General features: G+C 40.9%; 2 protein-coding genes across 22 annotated transcripts in view; one reads left to right on the top strand and one right to left on the bottom strand.

Moving 5' to 3' along the window:
* The window catches only part of Gpatch2 (G patch domain containing 2), a 140,715-nt gene extending 138,444 nt beyond the window's left edge, over positions 1-2,271 (bottom strand). For 10 of the 19 annotated variants that reach the window (XR_015635153.1, XR_015635150.1, XR_015635151.1 and 7 more), the window contains exon 1: positions 2,111-2,265. Coding sequence is in view for 7 of the 19 variants with exons in the window: in XM_087580431.1 (XP_087436557.1) it covers positions 2,111-2,169 (59 nt within the window). In the remaining 12 variants the exon portion in view is untranslated. Of the gene's footprint in view, positions 1-1,077; positions 1,196-1,880 lie in introns of those variants that run through there. The other 9 variants (XR_015635152.1, XM_087580427.1, XM_087580429.1 and 6 more) reach the window with 3 other exon arrangements.
* Positions 2,272-2,529: 258 nt separating this feature from the next.
* Spata17 (spermatogenesis associated 17) overlaps positions 2,530-20,695 on the top strand; it is a 178,708-nt gene continuing 160,542 nt past the window's right edge. For 2 of the 3 annotated variants that reach the window (NM_001429827.1, NM_001429828.1), the window contains exon 1: positions 2,530-2,622. In NM_001429827.1, the coding sequence (NP_001416756.1) occupies positions 2,555-2,622 (68 nt within the window). In that variant the 5' untranslated portion in view covers positions 2,530-2,554. The remainder of the gene's footprint in view (positions 2,623-20,695) is intronic. The other variant, NM_001398667.1, reaches the window with a different exon arrangement.

The following is a 20,695-nucleotide window of genomic DNA, read 5'->3' as shown; positions in this document are numbered from 1 at the left end:
TCCAGACATAAAGAAAATGAAATGCCAGATAAGAATGAAACTGCAGAAGCAAAGGCCCAGAACCCATTAAAATGGCTTTTTATTATTGTTAAAACAAAGCCACAAAACAGTTTAAAAATAAAAAAAAAAAAAGACTATCTCAGAAATTATAGGCTAGTCTACAAATCTGGACATGTATTTTCTAATTCATAGATGCCTATAGATATTACCTTAGTCAGACAGAACAGAGTGCACAAGGGCAGTGAGGAATTTAAGTACACTAGCATCAATCATACTGCAAATAAACCTCTTAGAGATGTTATTTAAATTATCTTTACCTCTGCTGCCACCTTATCTAGGCTGTAAAGAATGCACGGCGCCTATCGCAGAGAATTTACATGAGATGACACACACAGATAGAACCAAGACTAATTAATAATTAACTACTTAGTGGTAGTAACCACCAACACCATGGGGATTTCATAACCTAGATAAAACAATCGTGTAAGACAGTTCAAAGAACGAAACAACAAAAACTTCGTTAAGAAATAGCAAAGCCTGCGCAAGGCAGCTCCGTGCCTGTAGTTTCAGTACAGGGGAGGCTGAGACCGGTGCCCACTGCCAGGAGGAGGTCAGCCTGGGTTACAGAGCAAAACTCCACCTGAGACAGGGAAAGAGAGAAGAAAGGAAAGTGAGATTGCTGATGAGGGTGGTAAGGACGGAGTGGGAGACAACAGTGGTCTGGCATGAAGTTGAGAAGAAGGGTTCCGGTTTTGTGGAACACACAATTAAGACTCATTTTAAGACTTTCTTTCAAAAACACGAGCTGACAGGTGCTAATGACACTCTGGTCTCATTACAGGCGATGAGCTGTCTAGCAGGTAAAAACACAACTGCAGTTAACTCCTGCTTAGAGGAATAACACACCTAGTAATAGACAAGTAATACATACAGCCCTATCTGAGCATGATAGGTGACGGAGAGTAAAACGAAGAGTAAATGGGGTCACTGTTTGTTTTTGTCAACTAGTATACAAATTACTTCCTCTTTACTAGGACCAGACCAATCTGCTGAACACATTTCACCTCCCTTCCTTACCAAGGCACGGAACACTGAAACATTGAGAAAAGTACACTTTAGAGGAAACACCAGGATGTCGGGAAGAACCTTTAACCTTGTTTTCTGTGGTGGTTCCTTCTGCATGAACAACTGCCAAAGCTCAGAAAAACTAATGCATTGTGACCTGTGCCTCTTATTTCCAGCCGCGCACGCCAACTAAACTTGCTCATTTAAAAAGCATCTACTCTTCTAACTGAAAACCGTGACGACTTAAAAGTCACAAGAAAAAGGACACTCGTTAAAAAATGATCTCTCGTGAGGAACCAAATAAGATATCTGACCTAAGATATTCTTTTAACTTTTCAGTTGTCGGTGATGCAAAGCAATCAGACATCACAGCCCACTGGTGTGATCTTTAAGATCACAGTTCTTGACTTACTGGTTAGATTTTTATGTTTCAACATTGTCCACAGGACATCTACTTTCTTGTTACACTGTTTCTCTGATGGGAAATGCCTTGCAGGAAATACTGGAGGATGGGGGGGTGGGCGGGATGGAGGGGGCAGAGGTTGGCGACCAAGGTTTTCAACCAGAAAATCCAAAACGTAGCTACTATCTTTGGCACTCACGGGCACGGGAAAACTTTGCCTCTTAAATTTTCTGTGCCTGCGAGGGATGCCATGAGGATCAAGTGTGAGTTTGGAAACTCACAGCGATGGGGTCAGGATACACTAAAGACAAGTTCCAACCTCAAACATAAGGCTCCTGGAAAAGAACCCATCTCACGTGAACTAGGATTGAACCTCCTGGGTGGTGGAAAACTTCTTAGGTTTTACACGAACCGAGATGCGCGGGGAGTACGAGGGCCTGAGGTCTCTGCCACTCAGAAACTTCCGGAACTGGGGATTTCTGTAATCTCTTCGGCCACGGAATCTAGTACGATATGGCCGGTTTTGCAGGGGAAACGGGAACACGGCCTGAAGGAAATCGGTACCCGGCTTTCCCTGACCCGGAGCCGGGCGAGCTGCTCCCCTGCTAGCTCGCCCCGTTCCCAACGGCCCGCCGAGCTCACCAGCTCTTCCGGGCGGCGGCGGCGGCTCCGATCGCTGGGCGCCCGTCGGCCCCAAACATCAACGACACCCGGGAGCGCGGCCTCGAGGCTCAGGCCCGAGGACCGACTCTAACTCCCACAGCCCCGGCCACTTCCACACAGCACTTCAGCATTTTGAGAGCAATTTCCGGAAGCCGGCTGGAGGCGGAAACCGGAAGCTGGAAGCGACCATTCGCTCCCCTTGGCCTAGCTGACCCTTCCCGTCCTCCCTTCGAGCTCCCAGGGGAAAGGATCCAGTAGGCTGAAGTCGGTTCTCACATGAACAAATCTGATTTCTCTGTGCAGTTACTTGAAACTGAAACAGAGTAAAAGGAAAGGGGAGTAAGTCGGAAGTGCTCTTGGTTCAGCCCAGTTGCCAAGGAGACTGATAGTAACAATTTTGGTGAACTCCAGGCCTCTGAGGCCATGGCTACTTTAGCCAAGCTGCTGTCGCGGTCCGATTTTCTAGAAAGTCAGTACTACTTTAGGAACCGGTGAGTAGTGAAGAGAGGGGGGTCTCAGAAAGAGTTTACTGTTAACAAATTACTTAATTCAGGAAATAGTTCTAAATTCTCCCCATGGGGATTCAAACATGATCAGAAATACAATATATATTTAATATATAATATATTAAAGTGGAATTTATATATACATTACAAGTCATTAATAGGCTGACATGCTCTAAGGAAGGTCCCAGAATAGATATAATTATTAAGGGCAGCCCGAAATTAATAGATTCCCTCACTGGGGAAACCGGTAGGAGGATCGCTATGAGTCCGGTTCAGCCTGGGCGACACAGAAAATTCAAGGCTGCCCTGGGCAACATTTGGGAAATCTTCCTCAAAAAAAAAAATGTTTTGTGGACTTTATTTTTCGATATTTTAAAATAATCACCGAGCAATTTGGATTGGTGAAACCTATTTTACCCAGCAAAGGTCTAATAACCTAACTGACATCAACCAGGCTAGCCATGAGCTCAGAATATCATTGTCCAAAAGGGAATTTGAGCTTCCCTTATCTCACAGAGGTCATGGAAATCAATTCATCTGTGACTCGTTTGTCTTAAAGTGAAGTTTCTTCACCATTGTGACAAGATAATTAGTACAAGCAAATGGGCAAAAGCTAAGGCAGCATCCTCATCCCCCACACCTCAACTTTCTGTCCATTGAAACTAGAAGCCATGACTCAGGAGTTTTCACAACTTAGAAGAACCCCCCCCCCCAAAAAAAAGTACATTACAGGGTGGTGATAAAATACAACAGGCCAGAGGCCAGTGGTAACCATGCCAGTGTGAGAAGGTCCTGATGAGCTCTTCTGATCCTAGCATACATCTCAGCTATGATTTTATTATTTCACCGTGCACCTCTAATGACTGAGAAAGGTGATGATTCAACCTCGTAGTTTTTGTGAGACAGTATGGATTATGGATCTCCTCACTAGAAGTAGGCCAACGTTGCTTTCATTTTAACCACTGTTTCAGCCCCTGCCGCCTTACTTTGTAAGATGCAGTAACCACATCAATTATTTAGTGAATAATTACGTTACTGACTCCTCCAATTAATCATTGTTAAATAAGCGTAGAGCGGTGGGATTCTCCTGCTCAACATTCGGGAATTAGTCACCATTCGTGCAGAGTTGTGTGACAGGCTTGCGTTTGTTTAGGACTTCAGTGCGTAATAGAAACAAGTCAGTTCTTTCACGCCGTCGACAGCCTATTGTGGATCCGTCATTTAAAAAGGAACTGTGATGCGCTCTAAGTCAGAACTGAGCTGTTGGTTTCCTTTCCGCTAGCATTCATAGTGCCGGGATGTGCTAGGCAGGCTGTTAAAGGAAACAAGTCACTCAGGGATCACACTCAGCTGTAGGTCCTGTGTACCTAAACACTGAACTACCTGGGTAGATGCGTCCAGGGGAGCAGTAGTGGTATAGATGTTCTGAGGGGAGCCAACCACTTCCTGGTTGGATTAGAGAATTAGAAGGGATACATACCTAAAACTGTAGAACTGACCAAAGGCTTGGCTGGGGAGGCCCCAGACAAAAAAGCAGTCATATAAGACGTAAATATGGGCTAGCGAGATTGCTGAGTAGAAACAAATGTATCTGCTGCCAAGATCTATGACCTGAGTCTGATCCCCAGGATCCACACAGTGGAAAAAGGAAACAGATTCCTGAAGAGGTCAGAGGACCCCTTCAAACATATACCTATCATTATACATTAGGAATGATAAATAAAATGTAATCAATTTTTAATTAATATATTGAATATTAAAGAGGAAAATTTCTTGAGAAATCCTTGTCATTTCCCAATGGTTACTGAGTACAGTAGGTCTTCAAGAACATGTCCTCTAGAGTCATCTGGGATATTTGTTAAATGTGTTGATTCTGATTCAGCATGTCTCAGAGCCAGGAAGTGTGCATCTCTAACAGAATTGTTTGTGGGGCTCTGTTTTGCATTTTAAATGGACACTAGGAAAAATATATGTAGGGTTTTATCTGCAATTCTTCAGCATTCTTCTAAGCTATGCATTTTTTCCCTAATCCAGAAGGAAAGAAAAATGAGAATCAGTGTGAATATTTGTGCAAAGTCACATAGTGTTGTACAGGTCAGTGGACAAAATTCTCTTTCCACTGAAGTGGTGTGGCTGGTGCAGGGGGAGGAAACACCAAGCTCTGCCAGTCCAACCAATGGTTTAAGTGAACTGCTACTGTGTCCATCACCAGGGAGGAAGTAGCCTTAGTCTAATGCCATTCTTCAGTGTCTACAACAGGGTAGTGACTAAGCTTCTCTGTCTCATTACTGGCACTGGAATAAAGCTGAAGTAGAAAGATGATTTTGTTGTGAAAATATATCACTAACTAACAAGGTTTGTTATTTTCACATGTTAAATTTTTCTTTAAAAATTTATTTGTAATATTAATATTGATCCTGCGTGGCCTTTTGACTCAGTCCTATAACCCCAGCCCTTGGACTAAATAATGTATTCAAAGTCAGCCTGAACTATTGGATACAGTTCTAGGTTTAAAATTTTTCTTTATTTTATGGGGATTAATCCTATATTTCTCATTACTGAGGCAAATTTGGAGTGCTTTCAGTCAAAACTAAAGAAGTTCATGACAGGTTGAGTAACTACCTTCCCATTTGTTCCTGTGATTACCAAATGGACATTTAACATGTTACAGTGTTTGAAGCTAATTTAAATGTCCTTTTTTTCATAGCTTCCTATGTGTGACATATATATTTTGGGTTTTGAATTAACCTAATTTTTCATTCTCATCGGAACTCAATGCTAAGCACAAGACAAATGCTTACACACAGTCATACCATACACAACATATTTAAATATGATTATAGTTATCTATGTGGTGCCTCTTATTACTCATTGATTATGACTAAGGGAAGTCTAGTTTAGTTGGCCTAAATCATTTGTAAAATACCAGAAACATTAAAGATCTAGTAATCTGCTCTTTTTGTGTGTGCACAAATTTGTACTTGGTATATGATCTTTTTGTGTGTGCACAAATTTGTACTTGGTATAAGCAATGCTTAAATCATTAGGTTCCTGCATTAAAGTGTTTCAGAAGGAGATCAAAGGTTTACAAATCGGGAAGGAGGAAGTCAAGATGTCACTATTCACAGATGATATGATAGTATAACATAACAATCACACAAATTTCACCAGAGAACTACAGCTGGTTAACAACTTCAGCAAAGTGACTGGTATAAAATTAACTCAAACAAATCAGTAGCCTTCCTCTACTCAAAGGATAAACGCACTGAGAAAGAAATTATAGAAACAACACCCCTCACAATAGCCACAAATAACATAAAATATCTTGTTGTGACTTTAACCAAGCAAGTGAAAGATCTATATGACAAGAACTTCAAGTCCCTGAAGAAAAAAAAAATCAAAGAAGACCTCAGAAGATGGAAAGATCCCCCATGTTCATGGATTGGCAGGATTAATATATTAAAAATGGCCATCTTACTGAAAGCAATCTACATATTCAGTTCAATTCCCACCAAAATTCCAACTCAATTCGTCATAGAAAGAGCAATGTGCAAATTCATTTGGAATAACGAAAAACCTAGGATAGCAAAAACTGTTCTCAACAATAAAAGAACTTCTGTGGGAATCACAATCCCTAACCTCAAGCCTGTACTACAGAGCAATAGTGATAAAGACCACATGGTATTGGTACAGACAGGCAGGTAGATCAATGGAATAGAACTGAAGACCCAGAAATGAACCCACACACCTATGGTCACTTAATCTTTGAGAAAGAATGTTAAAAACCATCTGGTGGAAAAAAGACAGCATTTCCAACAAATGCTGCTGGTTAAATAGTGGTCAGCATGTAGAAGAATGCAAATTGATCCATTCCTATCTCCTTGTACAAAGCTCAAGTCCAAGTGAATCATAGACCTCCATATAAAACCAGATACACTGAAACTAATAGAAGAGAAAGTGGAGAAGAGTCTCAAACTCATGGGCACAGGGGGAAATTTCCTGAACAGAACACAAATGACTTATTCTCTAAGATCAACAATCAACAAATGGGACCTCGTAAAACTGAAAAGTTTCTGTAAGGCAAAGGATGCTTTCAGTAGGACAAAATGGCAAGCCACAGATTGGGAATAGATCTTTACCACTTCTATATCTGATAGAGGTCTAATATCCAAAATATTCAAAGAACTGAAGAAGTTACACTCCAGAGAACCAAATAACCCTATTAAAAATGGGGTACGGAGCTAAACAGAGAATTCTCAATGAAGGAATCTCAAATAGCTGAGAAGCACTTAAAGAAATGTTCAACATCCTTAGTCATCAGGGAAATGGAAATAAGAATGACTCTGAGATTCCACCTCATACCAGTCAGAATAGCTAAGATCAAACACTCGGGTAACAGCAGATGCTGGTGAGGATATGGAGAAAAAGGAACGTTCTTCCATTGCTGGTGGGACTGCAAGCTGGTAAAACCCCTTTGGAAATCAATCTGGCAGATCCTGAGAAAATTGGGCATAGTACTACCTGAGGACCCAGCTATACCACTCCCGGGCATATACCCAAAAGATGCTCCAACATATAACAAGGACACATGCTCCACTACGTTTATAGCAGCCTTATTTATAATATCCAGGAGCTGGAAACAACCCAGATGTCCCTCGGCAGAAGAATGAATACAGAAAATGTAGTACATTTACACAATGGAGTACTACTCAGCTATTAAAAAGAATGACTTCATGAAATTCTTGCAAATGGATGGAGCTAGAAAATATCATCCTAAGTGAGGTAACCCAATCACAAAAGAACTCACATAGTATGTACTCACTGATAAGTGGATATTAGCCCAAAAGCTCACAATGCCCATGATACAACCCACCGACCATATGAAACTTAGGAGGAAGGAAGACCAGAGTATGGATGCTTCAGTCTGCATTGAGGAGGAAACATGATGATTGCAGGAAGGTGGAGGGAAATATTTAGCTGTGGGGAATGGGGAACTGGGAGTAGCCACTGGAGGGTCCCAGACTCCAGGGAAACAAGAGCCTCCCAGGACCCAGCAGGGATAACTTTAACCAAACTGTGCAGTGATAGGGAGCTAGAACCTGTAGAGACCGCCTCCAGTAGATAGGCATGGCCCCCAGTCAAGGGATGAGACTACCCTCCCGTCTCAAAGTTTTTAACCCATAAATGTTCCTGTCCAAAGGAAGAACAGGGACAAAAGGTTGGGCAGAGACTGAAGTAAAGGTCATGCAGGGACCACCACACCTAGGGATCCATCCTGTCTGCAGACACCAAACCCAACACTGCTGGCTTTGCCAAAGAGACACTTGCTGACAGGACCTGATTTAGCTGTTCCTTGAGAAGTTTAGCCAGCAACTGACCAATACAGATGTGGATACTTTGAACCAACCATCATACTGAGCTCGGGGACCCTGATGGGGGAGCTGACAGAAGGACTGGAGGACTACAGGGGGATTGTAACACCATAGGAAGAACACCATTGGCTGACAAGACCACCCAATGCTCCCAGGGATGAGACTACCAACCAAGGAGTGTAGCTGGAGGGATCCATGGCTCCAGATACATATGTAACAGAGGATGGCCTTGCCTGACATCAGTGGGAAGGGAGGCCCTTGGTCCTTTGGAGTTTTGATGCCCCAGATTAGGGGGATGCTGGATGGGTGAGGCTGGAGAGGGTGGGTAGGTAGGGTGCAGATGTAGAATGAAGGGTTTGTGGAGGAGTAACCAGGAAGTGTGATAACATTTGAGATGTAAATTAATGGAATGATTAATAGAAAAAAACCACTAAGACCAATGCAATTTATAGAAGAAAGGGTTAGTTTCAGGGCTTATAGCCTCCCAAGGTTAGAGTGCATGGCCATCATAATGGGAGCATGGGCACAAGGAGGCAGGCATGGTGCTGGTGCAGTAGCTAGAGCTCACATCATGATCCACAAACAGAAACCAGAGGTTTTTGAAACCTGGAAGCTGCCACTAGTGACACACCTCCTCCAACAAATCCATAGCTTCTTAATTCTTCCCAAACCATTCTGGGATAAGTATCCAAACATGACTTTATGGGGCCCATTTCATTCAAACTAGCATACATTCTTATAGATATCATTCAGCATAATTCTAAGAATACTAAAGAAAAATATTCTCATAATTTTTAGTCTATACAGAAAGAGGGCAGTGGGGAGTAACGGCTAACCAATCCTGACATAGGGTACCTTTTCAGTTCCACATATGGTCTTAGAAGACAGGAAGAAGAATAATCTTCAAATTATTCAAATGATTATTGGAAACATAAGAGCCATGGCAAAGGTCCATGTTTTCATGAGGAGCCCCATGAACACTCCTGCATATGTAATCCATGAATATTCCTGAGTGTGTAATCCATGAACACTCCTGCATATGTAATCCATGAATATTCCTGAGTGTGTAATCCATGGACACTCCTGAGTGTGTAACCCATGAACATTCCTGAGTGTGTAATCCATGAACACTCCTGAGTGTGTAATCCATGAACACTCCTGAGTGTGTAATCCATGGACACTCCTGAGTGTGTAACCCATGAACATTCCTGAGTGTGTAATCCATGAACACTCCTGAGTATGTAATCCATGAACACTCCTGAGAATGTAATCCATGGACACTCCTGAGTGTGTAATCCATGAACACTCCTGAGTGTGTAATCCAGGGACACTCCTGAGTGTGTAATCCATGAACACTCCTGCATATGTAATCCATGAACACTCCTGAGTGTGTAATCCATGGACACTCCTGAGTGTGTAATCCAGGGACACTCCTGAGTGTGTAATCCATGGACACTCCTGAGTGTGTAATCCATGAACACTCCTGAGTATGTAATCCATGAACATTCCTGAGTGTGTAATCCATGAACACTCCTGAGTATGTAATCCATGAACACTCCTGAGAATGTAATCCATGGACACTCCTGAGAGTGTAATCCATGAACACTCCTGAGTGTGTAATCCATGGACACTCCTGAGAGTGTAATCCATGGACACTCCTGAGTGTGTAATCCATGGACACTCCTGAGTGTGTAATCCATGAACACTCCTGAGTGTGTAACCCATGAACACTCCTGAGTGTGTAACCCATGAACCCTCATTCAAAGCAGTATCGACCACATTATGCATCTGTAATCAAACGATGTCAATTCAGGGAGAAGGATCCAAAGAAAAGAGAGGGAGAGGAGTGGAGCCAGCAGCAGGGGCATTCCAGTTGCAGCTCTCAACAGCTGGCTTTGCTGAGCGTTGTGTTGGACCTCCAAGACGTATTCTTAACATAGTCGGGACAATTCATGTGGCCCTTTACACATTCTTTCTGAATGTCTCCTTGGGCGAGTTCAAAAGTTCCTTTAGTCTTTTTTTTCTTTCTCTCTTTCTTTCTTTTCTTTCTTTCTTTCTTTCTTTCTTTCTTTCTTTCTTTCTTTCTTTCTTTCTTTCTTTTTTTATCTTTATTAGCTTGAGTATTTCTTATTTACATTTCGATTGTTATTCCCCTTCCCAGTTTCCTGGCCAACATCCCCCTAACCCCTCCCCCTCCCCTTCTCTATTGGCTTCCCCTCCCCATCCTTCCCCCAGTACCACCCTCCCCCCAACAATCATGTTCACTGGGGGTTCAGTCTTGGCAGGACCAAGGGCTTCCCCTTCCACTGGTGCTCTTACTAGGCTATTCATTGCTACCTATGAGGTTGGAGCCCAGGGTCAGTCCATGTATAGTCTTATGGTAGTGGCTTAGTCCCTGGAAGCTCTGGTTGGTTGGCATTGTTGTTCGTATGGGGTCTCAAGCCCCTTCAAGCTCTTCCAGTCCTTTCTCAGATTCCTTCAACGGGGGTCCCGTTCTCTGTTTAGTGGTTTGCTGCTGGCATTCATCTATGTATTTGCTGTATTCTGGCTGTGTCTCTCAGGAGAGATCTACATCCGGTTCCTGTCAGCCTGCACTTCTTTGCTTCATCCATCTTGTCTAATTGGGTGGCTGTATATGTATGGGCCACGTGTGGGGCAGGCTCTGAATGGGTGTTCCTTCTGCCTCTGTTCTAAACTTTGCCTCCCTACTTCCTGCCAAGGGTATTCTTGTTCCCCCTTTAAAGAAGGAGTGAAGCATTCGCATTTTGGTCATCCTTCTTGAGTTTCATGTGTTCTGTGCATCTAGGGTAATTCGAGCATTTGGGCTAATAGCCACTTATCAATGAGTGCATACCATGTGTGTTTTTCTGTGATTGGGTTACCTCACTCAGGATGATATTTTCCAGTTCCAACCATTTGCCTATGAATTTCATAAACTCATTGTTTTTGATAGCTGAGTAATATTCCATTGTGTAGATGTACCACATTTCTGTATCCATTCCTCTGTTGAAGGGCATCTGGGTTCTTTTTAGCTTCTAGCTATTATAAATAAGGCTGCTATGAACAGAGTGGAGCATGTGTCCTTGTTATATGTTGGATCATCTTTTGGATATATGCCCAGGAATGGTATAGCTGGATCCTCAGGTAGTTCAATGTCCAATTTTCTAGGGAACCTCCAGACTGATTTCCAGAATGGTTGTACCAGTCTGCAATCCCACCAACAATGGAGGAGTGTTCCTCTTTCTCCACATCCTCGTCAGCATTTGCTGTCACCTGAGTTTTTGATCTTAGCCATTCTGACTGGTGTGAGGTGAAATCTCAGGGTTGTTTTGATTTGCATTTCCCTTATTACTAAAGATGTTGAACATTTCTTTAGGTGTTTCTCAGCCATTAAACATTCCTTAGCTGTGAATTCTTTGTTTAGCTCTGAACCCCATTTTTAATAGGGTTATTTGTCTCCCTGCAGTCTAACTTCTTGAGTTCTTTGTATATTTTGGATATAAGGCCTCTGTCTGTTGTAGGATTGGTAAAGATCTTTTCCCAATCTGTTGGTTGTCATTTTGTCCTAACAACAGTGTTCTTTGCCTTACAGAAACTTTGCAGTTTTATGAGATCCCATTTGTCAGTTCTTGATCTTAGAGCATAAGCCATTGGTGTTTTGTTTAGGAAATTTTCTCCAGTGCCCATGTGTTCGAGATGCTTCCCCACTTTTTCTTCTATTAGTTTGAGTGTGTCTGGTTTGATGTGGAGGTCCTTGATCCACTTGGACTTAAGCTTTGTACAGGGTGATAAGCATGGATCAATCTATATTCTTCTACATCCTGACCTCCAGTTGAACCAGCAACATTTGCTGAAAATGCTATCTTTTTTCCATTGGATGGTTTTGGCTCCTTTGTCAAAAATCAAGTCCCCATAGGTGTGTGGGTTCATTTCTGGGTCTTCAATTCTGTTCCATTGGTCTATCTGTCTGTCTCTGTACCAATACCATGCAGTTTTTATCACTATTGCTCTGTAATACTGCTTGAGTTCAGGGATAGTGATTCCCCCTAAAGTCCTTTTATTGTTGAAGACTATCCTGGCTTTTAGCTATCCTGGGTTTTTTGATATTCCAGATGAATTTGGAAATTGTTCTGTCTGACTCTCTGAAGAATTGGATTGGTATTTTGATGGGGATTGCATTGAATCTGTAGGTCACTTTTGGTAAAATGGCCATTTTTACTATAGTAATCCTGCCAATCCATGAGCATGGAAGATCTTTCCATCTTCTGAGGTCTTCTTCAATTTCTTTCTTCAGAGGCTTGAAGTTCTCATCATACAGATCTTTCACTTGCTTGGTTAAAGTCACACTGAGGTATTTTATATTATTTGGGACTATTATGAAGGGTGTCGTTTCCCTAATTTCTTTCTCGGCTTGTTTCTCTTTTGTATAGAGGAAGGCTACTGATTTATTTGAGTTAATTTTATACACAGCCACTTTGGTGAAGGCATTTATCAGGTTTAGTAGTTCTCTGGTGGAACTTTTGGGATCACTTAAATATACTGTCATATCATCTGCAAATAGTGATATTTTGAATTCTTTTCCAATCTGTATCCCCTTGATTTCCTTTTGTTGTCTGATTGCTCTGGCTAGAACTTCAAGAACTATATTGAATAAGTAGGGAGAGAGTGGGCAGCCTTGTCTAGTCCCTGATTTTAGTGGGATTGCTTCAAGTTTCTCTCCATTTAGTTTAATGTTAGCAACTGGTTTGCTGTATATGGCTTTTACTATGTTTAGGTATGGGCCTTGAATTCCTATTCTTTCCAGGACTTTTATCATGAAGGGGTGTTGAATTTTGTCAAATGCTTTCTCAGCATCTAATGAAATGATCATGTGGTTTTGTTCTTTCAGTTTGTTTATATAATGGATCACGTTGATGGTTTTCCGTATATTAAACCATCCCTGCATGCCTGGGATGAAGCCTACTTGATCATGGTGGATAATTGTTTTGATGTCCTCTTGGATTCAGTTTGCCAGAATTTTATTGAGTATTTTTGCGTCGATATTCATAAGGGAAAATGGTCTAAAGTTCTCTTTCTTTGTTGGGTCTTTGTGTGGTTTAGGTATAAGAGTAATTTCATGTCTTAATATGTAATTTTGAACTATCTGTTCACTCAGTGATAAGACCATTTTTGTCTTCAAAAAGCAGTTTTTAAAAAGTGATAAATCTGATTAGAGAGATGTCTCAGCTGGTGAAGACAGCCACATCAAAACCTCTAGATCTGAGTTTGATCCCAGAACCCACAGGGTGGCAGGATAGAAATGCCTCCTGTCAGGTGTCTTCTAATTTCCACATCCATGCACATGTGTGTGCATTTGGGACACAAACACACATGCAAATGTAGATGCAAAAAACATCCAAAGGAATAAATTTTTTACATTATGATATAAAAAATTCCTTTGGACAAATTATAGTAAAAATGTATTTAGGCAATTTTAGACTATAGAAATGTAGACTCCTAAATATGGACCTGGGGATAAACGAAGTGATCTGTAAAACGAAGAGCTCCGTAATTTTTCAGTTGAGAAGTGGACGGTCAGGGAGAATAGTCTTGGCTACTTGGATGCTTTCCTGTCTTACTTACACACTGAGCATTACATAACCGTAAACTATCTGTGAAATAAGCTGATCAATAAGAACACATGTTCTCAGAGAAAAAGGTTGTTTTGGAACCAAGGTTAAAGTGTGCATAAAGTTATTACTAATAGAAAATTTGGTCCTAACTTTGAAAAACTGGATTAAGTAAAAAAAAATTAATGAATTTTAGGCACAGTGTAGAAGCAATTGTAGGATTTGATCTTACAGAAGCAAACAGATTAGATTAGCCAGTCATTGTAGTTGTTTGTTTCTGCCTGGAGGTTGTATTTGGTAAAATTCTAACCTCTTCAAGATAGAGCATATGTAGTGTCTGGCTTCTCTTCACTAAGCCCTGGGGTGGGGGTGGAAATGTAGCAGCAAACTCTGACCTATGACTAAGAGTGATAAGCTATCAGAACATACAAACCCAGGAATATAAAATGGTACCAATGGATAAGGCTTTTAAAGTCATTTTTCCAATGTAGTTAAAAATCAAGAGGAAAGCATGAATATAACAAGAACTTTATAAGAAATGAAAGAAAAATGATACTTTTAGAAATTAAAACCACACTTGACATTAAAATTTGCTAGAAGCACACACACATGTGAACCCACAAATGCATGCACGCACAGCACACAGAAGAACATCGAACTTGTAAGGTAAAAGGTTGCAAGTCCCTCCTGCTGTCCGTCACTCTGCACGTTTCCTCACACATCAGTGTCCTCTATGTAACCGTAATCCCAACACCAACATCAGGAAGTGGGTGCTGGCTTATGCTTCTGTCTCCCTGTGAACCGCCAAGCTTTGCCAGCTTCAGTAGTAATATTTGGAAGGTTTGTGCAACACTGAACAAAAGTGTATCCTCAAAATCTTTATAGTTAAAGGATCCGATGTGCCCACCCAAGGACACACCTGGAGAAAGGCTGGTCCAGAAGAACTATTGGTTTTTACTGGTTGCTGTGGGAGATGGTACCAATTTCTTCCTTGGTATAGCCACTGATGAGTTACCCATGCTCTAGTGAGTAACCTAACCCTTGATCCTGCAAGCACCCCTAACTGAACTCAGTGTTGTTTTGTTATTTTGCTGATGTTTTCACTGGGAGAGAACTGTTTAGGAAGAAGAAAGCTATCTATGGGAACGAAGGGAATCAGAGAAGGTAATGGGAAGGGAAAAGTGATCAGAATTAATTGTATACATGTATGGAATTGTCAAAGAAAAGGCAAAAAAAAAAAGTTAACAGACCCTTCTTGTCCTGTCTTTCTTGGTTATCATGAACATGGAATATTTATCTTTTTTATGACTTTTGACCCTTTTGAAGATTACAAGCTAGTTGTCTTGCAGAAGTTTTCTGGTTTTTTTCCTCTAGAATACAGGGCACATTTTTGGGGGTGGAATGGCTGGCTTATGAGTGACTCTGGTCCTCACACTGTACTGACCAGATTCCATATGGCCCTGCATTGTTCTGTCACTGGTGGCTTTATTTCATTTCAACCATAACAAAGAAGATGACTAAGAGACTTCTCCACTAGAACATTCTCTCTCCATTTTAATCAAGGGTGTGTTTTAAAGCATGTATTTGGAAACCATATTCCCTATTCCTCAACCCACTGTAAATTTACTTATTTTTTTTTATTAACTTGAGTATTTCTTATATACATTTCGAGTGTTATTCCCTTTCCCGGTTTCCAGGCAAACATCCCCCTCCCCCCTCCCCTTCCTTATGGGTGTTCCCCTCCCAACCCTCCCCTCATTGCCGCCCTCCCCTTATAGTCTAGTTCACTGGGGGTTCAGTCTTAGCAGGACCCAGGGCTTCCCCTTCCACTGGTGCTCTTACTAGGATATTCATTGCTACCTATGGGGTCAGAGTCCAGGGTCAGTCCATGTATAGTCTTTAGGTAGTGGCTTAGTCCCTGGAAGCTCTGGTTGCTTGGCATTGTTGTACTTTTGGGGTCTCGAGCCCCTTCAAGCTCTTCCAGTTCTTTCTCTGATTCCTTCAATAGGGGACCTATTCTCAGTTCAGTGGTTTGCTGCTGGCATTCGCCTCTGTATTTGCTGTATTCTGGCTGTGTCTCTCAGGAGCGATCTACATCCGGCTCCTGTAACTGCACTTCTTTGCTTCATCCATCTTGTCTAATTGGGTGGCTGTATATGTATGGGCCACATGTGGGGCAGGCTCTGAATGGGTGTTCCTTCAGTCTCTGTTTTAATCTTTGCCTCTCCCTTCCCTGCCAAGGGTATTCTTTTTCCTCATTTAAAGAAGGAGTGAAGCATTCGCATTTTGGTCATCCTTCTTGAGTTTCATGTGTTCTGTGCATCTAGGGTAATTCAAGCATTTGGGCTAATAGTCACTTATCAATGAGTGCATACCATGTATGTCTTTCTGTGATTGGGTTAGCTCATTCAGGTTGATATTTTCCAGTTCCAACCATTTGCCTACGAATTTCATAAACTCGTTGTTTTTGATAGCTGAGTAATATTCCATTGTGTAGATGTACCACATTTTCTGTATCCATTCCTCTGTTGAAGGGCATCTGGGTTCTTTCCATTTTCTGGCTATTATAAATAAGGCTGCGATGAACATAGTGGAGCACGTGTCTCTTTTATATGTTGAGGCATCTTTTGGGTATATGCCCAAGAGAGGTATAGCTGGGTCCTCAGGCAGTTCAATGTCCAATTTTCTGAGGAACCTCCAGACTGATTTCCAGAATGGTTTTACCAGTCTGCAATCCCACCAACAATGGAGGAGTGTTCCTCTTTCTCCACATCCTCGCCAGCATCTGCTGTCACCTGAGTTTTTGATCTTAGCCATTCTTACTGGTGTGAAGTGAAATCTCAGGGTTGTTTTGATTTGCATTTCCCTTATGACTAAAGATGTTGAACATTTCTTTAGGTGTTTCTCAGCCATTCGGCATTCCTCAGCTGTGAATTCTTTAGCTCTGAACCCCATTTTTTAATAGGGTTATTTGTTTCCCTGCGGTCTAACTTCTTGAGTTCTTTGTATATTTTGGATATAAGGCCTCTATCTGTTGTAGGATTGGTAAAGATCTTTTCCCAATCTGTTGGTTGCCATTTTGTCCTAACCACAGTGTCCTTTGCCTTACAGAAGCTTTGCAGTTTTATGAGATCCCATTTGTCGATTCTTGATCTTAGAGCATAAGCCATTGGTGTTTTGTTCAGGAAATTTTTTCCAGTGCCCATGTGTTCCAGATGCTTCCCTAGTTTTTCTTCTATTAGTTTGAGTGTGTCTGGTTTGATGTGGAGGTCCTTGATCCACTTGGACTTAAGCTTTGTACAGGGTGATAAGCATGGATCGATCTGCATTCTTCTACATGTTGCCCTCCAGTTGAACCAGCACCATTTGCTGAAAATGCTATCTTTTTTCCATTGGATGGTTTTGGCTCCTTTGTCAAAAATCAAGTGACCATAGGTGTGTGGGTTCATTTCTGGGTCTTCAATTCTATTCCATTGGTCTATCTGTCTGTCTCTGTACCAATACCATGCAGTTTTTATCACTATTGCTCTGTAATACTGCTTGAGTTCAGGGATAGTGATTCCCCCTGAAGTCCTTTTATTGTTGAGGATAGCTTTAGCTATCCTGGGTTTTTTGTTATTCCAGATGAATTTGCAAATTGTTCTGTCTAACTCTTTGAAGAATTGGATTGGTATTTTGATGGGGATTGCATTGAATCTGTAGATTGCTTTTGGTAAAATGGCCATTTTTACTATATTAATCCTGCCAATCCATGAGCATGGGAGATCTTTCCATCTTCTGAGGTCTTCTTCAATTTCTTTCCTCAGTGTCTTGAAGTTCTTATTGTACAGATCTTTTACTTGCTTGGTTAAAGTCACACCGAGGTACTTTATATTATTTGGGTCTATTATGAAGGGTGTCGTTTCCCTAATTTCTTTCTCGGCTTGTTTCTCTTTTGTATAGAGGAAGGCAACTGATTTATTTGAGTTAATTTTATACCCAGCCACTTTGCTGAAGTTGTTTATCAGCTTTAGTAGTTCTCTGGTGGAACTTTTGGGATCACTTAAATATACTATCCTGTCATCTGCAAATAGTGATATTTTGACCTCTTCTTTTCCGATCTGTATCCCCTTGATCTCCTTTTGTTGTCTGATTGCTCTGGCTAGAACTTCAAGAACTATATTGAATAAGTAGGGAGAGAGTGGGCAGCCTTGTCGAGTCCCTGATTTTAGTGGGATTGCTTCAAGTTTCTCTCCATTTAGTTTAATGTTAGCAACTGGTTTGCTGTATATGGCTTTTACTATGTTTAGGTATGGGCCTTGAATTCCTATTCTTTCCAGGACTTTTATCATGAAGGGGTGTTGAATTTTGTCAAATGCTTTCTCAGCATCTAATGAAATGATCATGTGGTTCTGTTCTTTCAGTTTGTTTATATAATGGATCACGTTGATGGTTTTCCGTATATTAAACCATCCCTGCATGCCTGGGATGAAGCCTACTTGATCTTGGTGGATGATTGTTTTGATGTGCTCTTGAATTCGGTTTGCCAGAATTTTATTGAGTATTTTTGCGTCGATATTCATAAGGGAAATTGGTCTGAAGTTCTCTTTCTTTGTTGTGTCTTTGTGTGGTTTAGGTATAAGAGTAATTGTGGCTTCGTAGAAGGAATTCGGTAGGGCTCCATCTGTTTCAATTTTGTGGAATAGTTTGGATAATATTGGTATGAGGTCTTCTATGAAGGTTTGATAGAATTCTGCACTAAACCCGTCTGGACCTGGGCTCTTTTTGGTTGGGAGACCTTTAATGACTGCTTCTATTTCCTTAGGAGTTATGGGGTTGTTTAACTGGTTTATCTGTTCCTGATTTAACTTTGATACCTGGTATCTGTCTAGGAAATTGTCCATTTCCTGAAGATTTTCAAATTTTGTTGAATATAGGTTTTTATAGTAAGATCTGATGATTTTTTGAATTTCCTCTGAATCTGTAGTTATGTCTCCCTTTTCATTTCTGATTTTGTTAATTTGGACGCACTCTCTGTGTCCTCTCGTTAGTCTGGCTAAGGGTTTATCTATCTTGTTGATTTTCTCAAAGAACCAACTTTTGGTTCTGTTGATTCTTTCTATGGTCCTTTTTGTTTCTACTTGGTTGATTTCAGCTCTGAGTTTGATTATTTCCTGCCTTCTACTCCTCCTGGGTGTATTTGCTTCTTTTTGTTCTAGAGCTTTTAGGTGTGCTGTCAAGCTGCTGACATATGCTCTTTCCTGTTTCTTTCTGCAGGCACTCAGCGCTATGAGTTTTCCTCTTAGCACAGCTTTCATTGTGTCCCATAAGTTTGAGTATGTTTTATCTTCATTTTCATTAAATTCTAAAAAGTTTTTAATTTCTTCTTTATTTCTTCCTTGACCAGGTTATCATTGAGTAGAGCATTGTTCAATTTCCACGTATATGTGGGCGTTCTTCCCTTATTGTTATTGAAGACCAGTTTTAGGCCGTGGTGGTCAGATAGCGCGCATCGGATTATTTCTATCTTTCTGTACCTGTTGAGGCCCGTTTTTTGACCAATTATATGGTCAATTTTGGAGAAAGTACCATGAGGAGATGAGAAGAAGGTATATCCTTTTGCTTTAGGATAGAATGTTCTATAAATATCCGTTAAGTCCATTTGGCTCATGACTTCTCTTAGTCTGTCGACATCACTGTTTAATTTCTGTTTCCATGATCTGTCCATTGATGAGAGTGGGGTGTTGAAATCTCCCACTATTATTGTGTGAGGTGCAATGTGTGTTTTGAGCTTTAGTAAGGTTTCTTTTACTTATGTAGGTGCCCTTGTATTTGGGGCATAGATATTTAGGATTGAGAGTTCATCTTGGTGGATTTTTCCTTTGATGAATATGAAGTGTCCTTCCTTATCTTTTTTGATGACTTTTAGTTGGAAATTGATTTTATTTGATATTAGAATGGCTACTCCAGCTTGCTTCTTCTGACCATTTGCTTGGAAAGTTGTTTTCCAGCCTTTCACTCTGAGGTAGTCTGTCTTTGTCTCTGAGGTGTGTTTCCTGTAGGCAGCAGAATGCAGGGTCCTCGTTGCGTATCCAGTTTGTTAATCTATGTCTTTTTATTGGGGAGTTGAGGCCATTGATATTGAGAGATATTAAGGAATAGTGATTATTGTTTCCCTTTATATTCATATTTGGATGTGAGGTTATGTTTGTGTGCTTTCATTCTCTTTGTTTTGTCGCCACGACGATTAGTTTCTTGCTTCTTCTTGGGTATAGCTTGCCTCCTTATGTTGGGCTTTACCATTTATTATCCTTTGTAGTGCTGGATTTGTAGAAAGATATTGTGTAAATTTGGTTTTGTCATGGAATATCTTGGTTTCTCCATCAATGTTAATTGAGAGTTTTGCTGGATACAGTAACCTGGGCTGGCATTTGTGTTCTCTTAGGGTCTGTATGACATCAGTCCAGGATCTTCTGGCCTTCATTGTTTCTGGCGAGAAGTCTGGTGTGATTCTGATAGGTCTGCCTTTATATGTTACTTGACCTTTTTCCCTTACTGCTTTTAATATTCTTTCTTTATTTTGTGCGTTTGGTGTTTTGACAATTATGTGACGGGAGGTGTTTCTTTTCTGGTCCAATCTATTTGGAGTTCTGTAGGCTTCTTGTATGTCTATGGGTATCTCTTTTTTTAGGTTAGGGAAGTTTTCTTCTATGATTTTGTTGAAGATATTTACTGGTCCTTTGAGCTGGGAGTCTTCACTCTCTTCTATACCTATTATCCTTAGGTTTTATCTTCTCATTGAGTCCTGGATTTCCTGTATGTTTTGGACCAGTAGCTTTTTCCGCTTTACTTTATCTTTGACAGTTGAGTCAATGATTTCTATGGAATCTTCTGCTCCTGAGAGTCTCTCTTCCATCTCTTGTATTCTGATGGTGAAGCTTGTATCTACAGCTCCTTGTCTCTTCTTTTGGTTTTCTATATCCAGGGTTGTTTCCATGTGTTCTTTCTTGATTGCTTCTATTTCCATTTTTAATTCCTTCAACTGTTTGATTGTGTTTTCCTGGAATTCTTTCAGGGGTTTTTGTGTCTCCTCTCTAT

Source organism: Rattus norvegicus, chromosome 13 (genome assembly GCF_021556685.1).
Source record: "Rattus norvegicus strain SHRSP/BbbUtx chromosome 13, alternate assembly SHRSP_T2T, whole genome shotgun sequence".
NCBI lineage: Eukaryota > Metazoa > Chordata > Mammalia > Rodentia > Muridae > Rattus > Rattus norvegicus.
The sequence above is the reverse complement of the archived record's forward strand: the minus strand, read 5'-3'. Positions and strand labels throughout refer to the sequence as shown.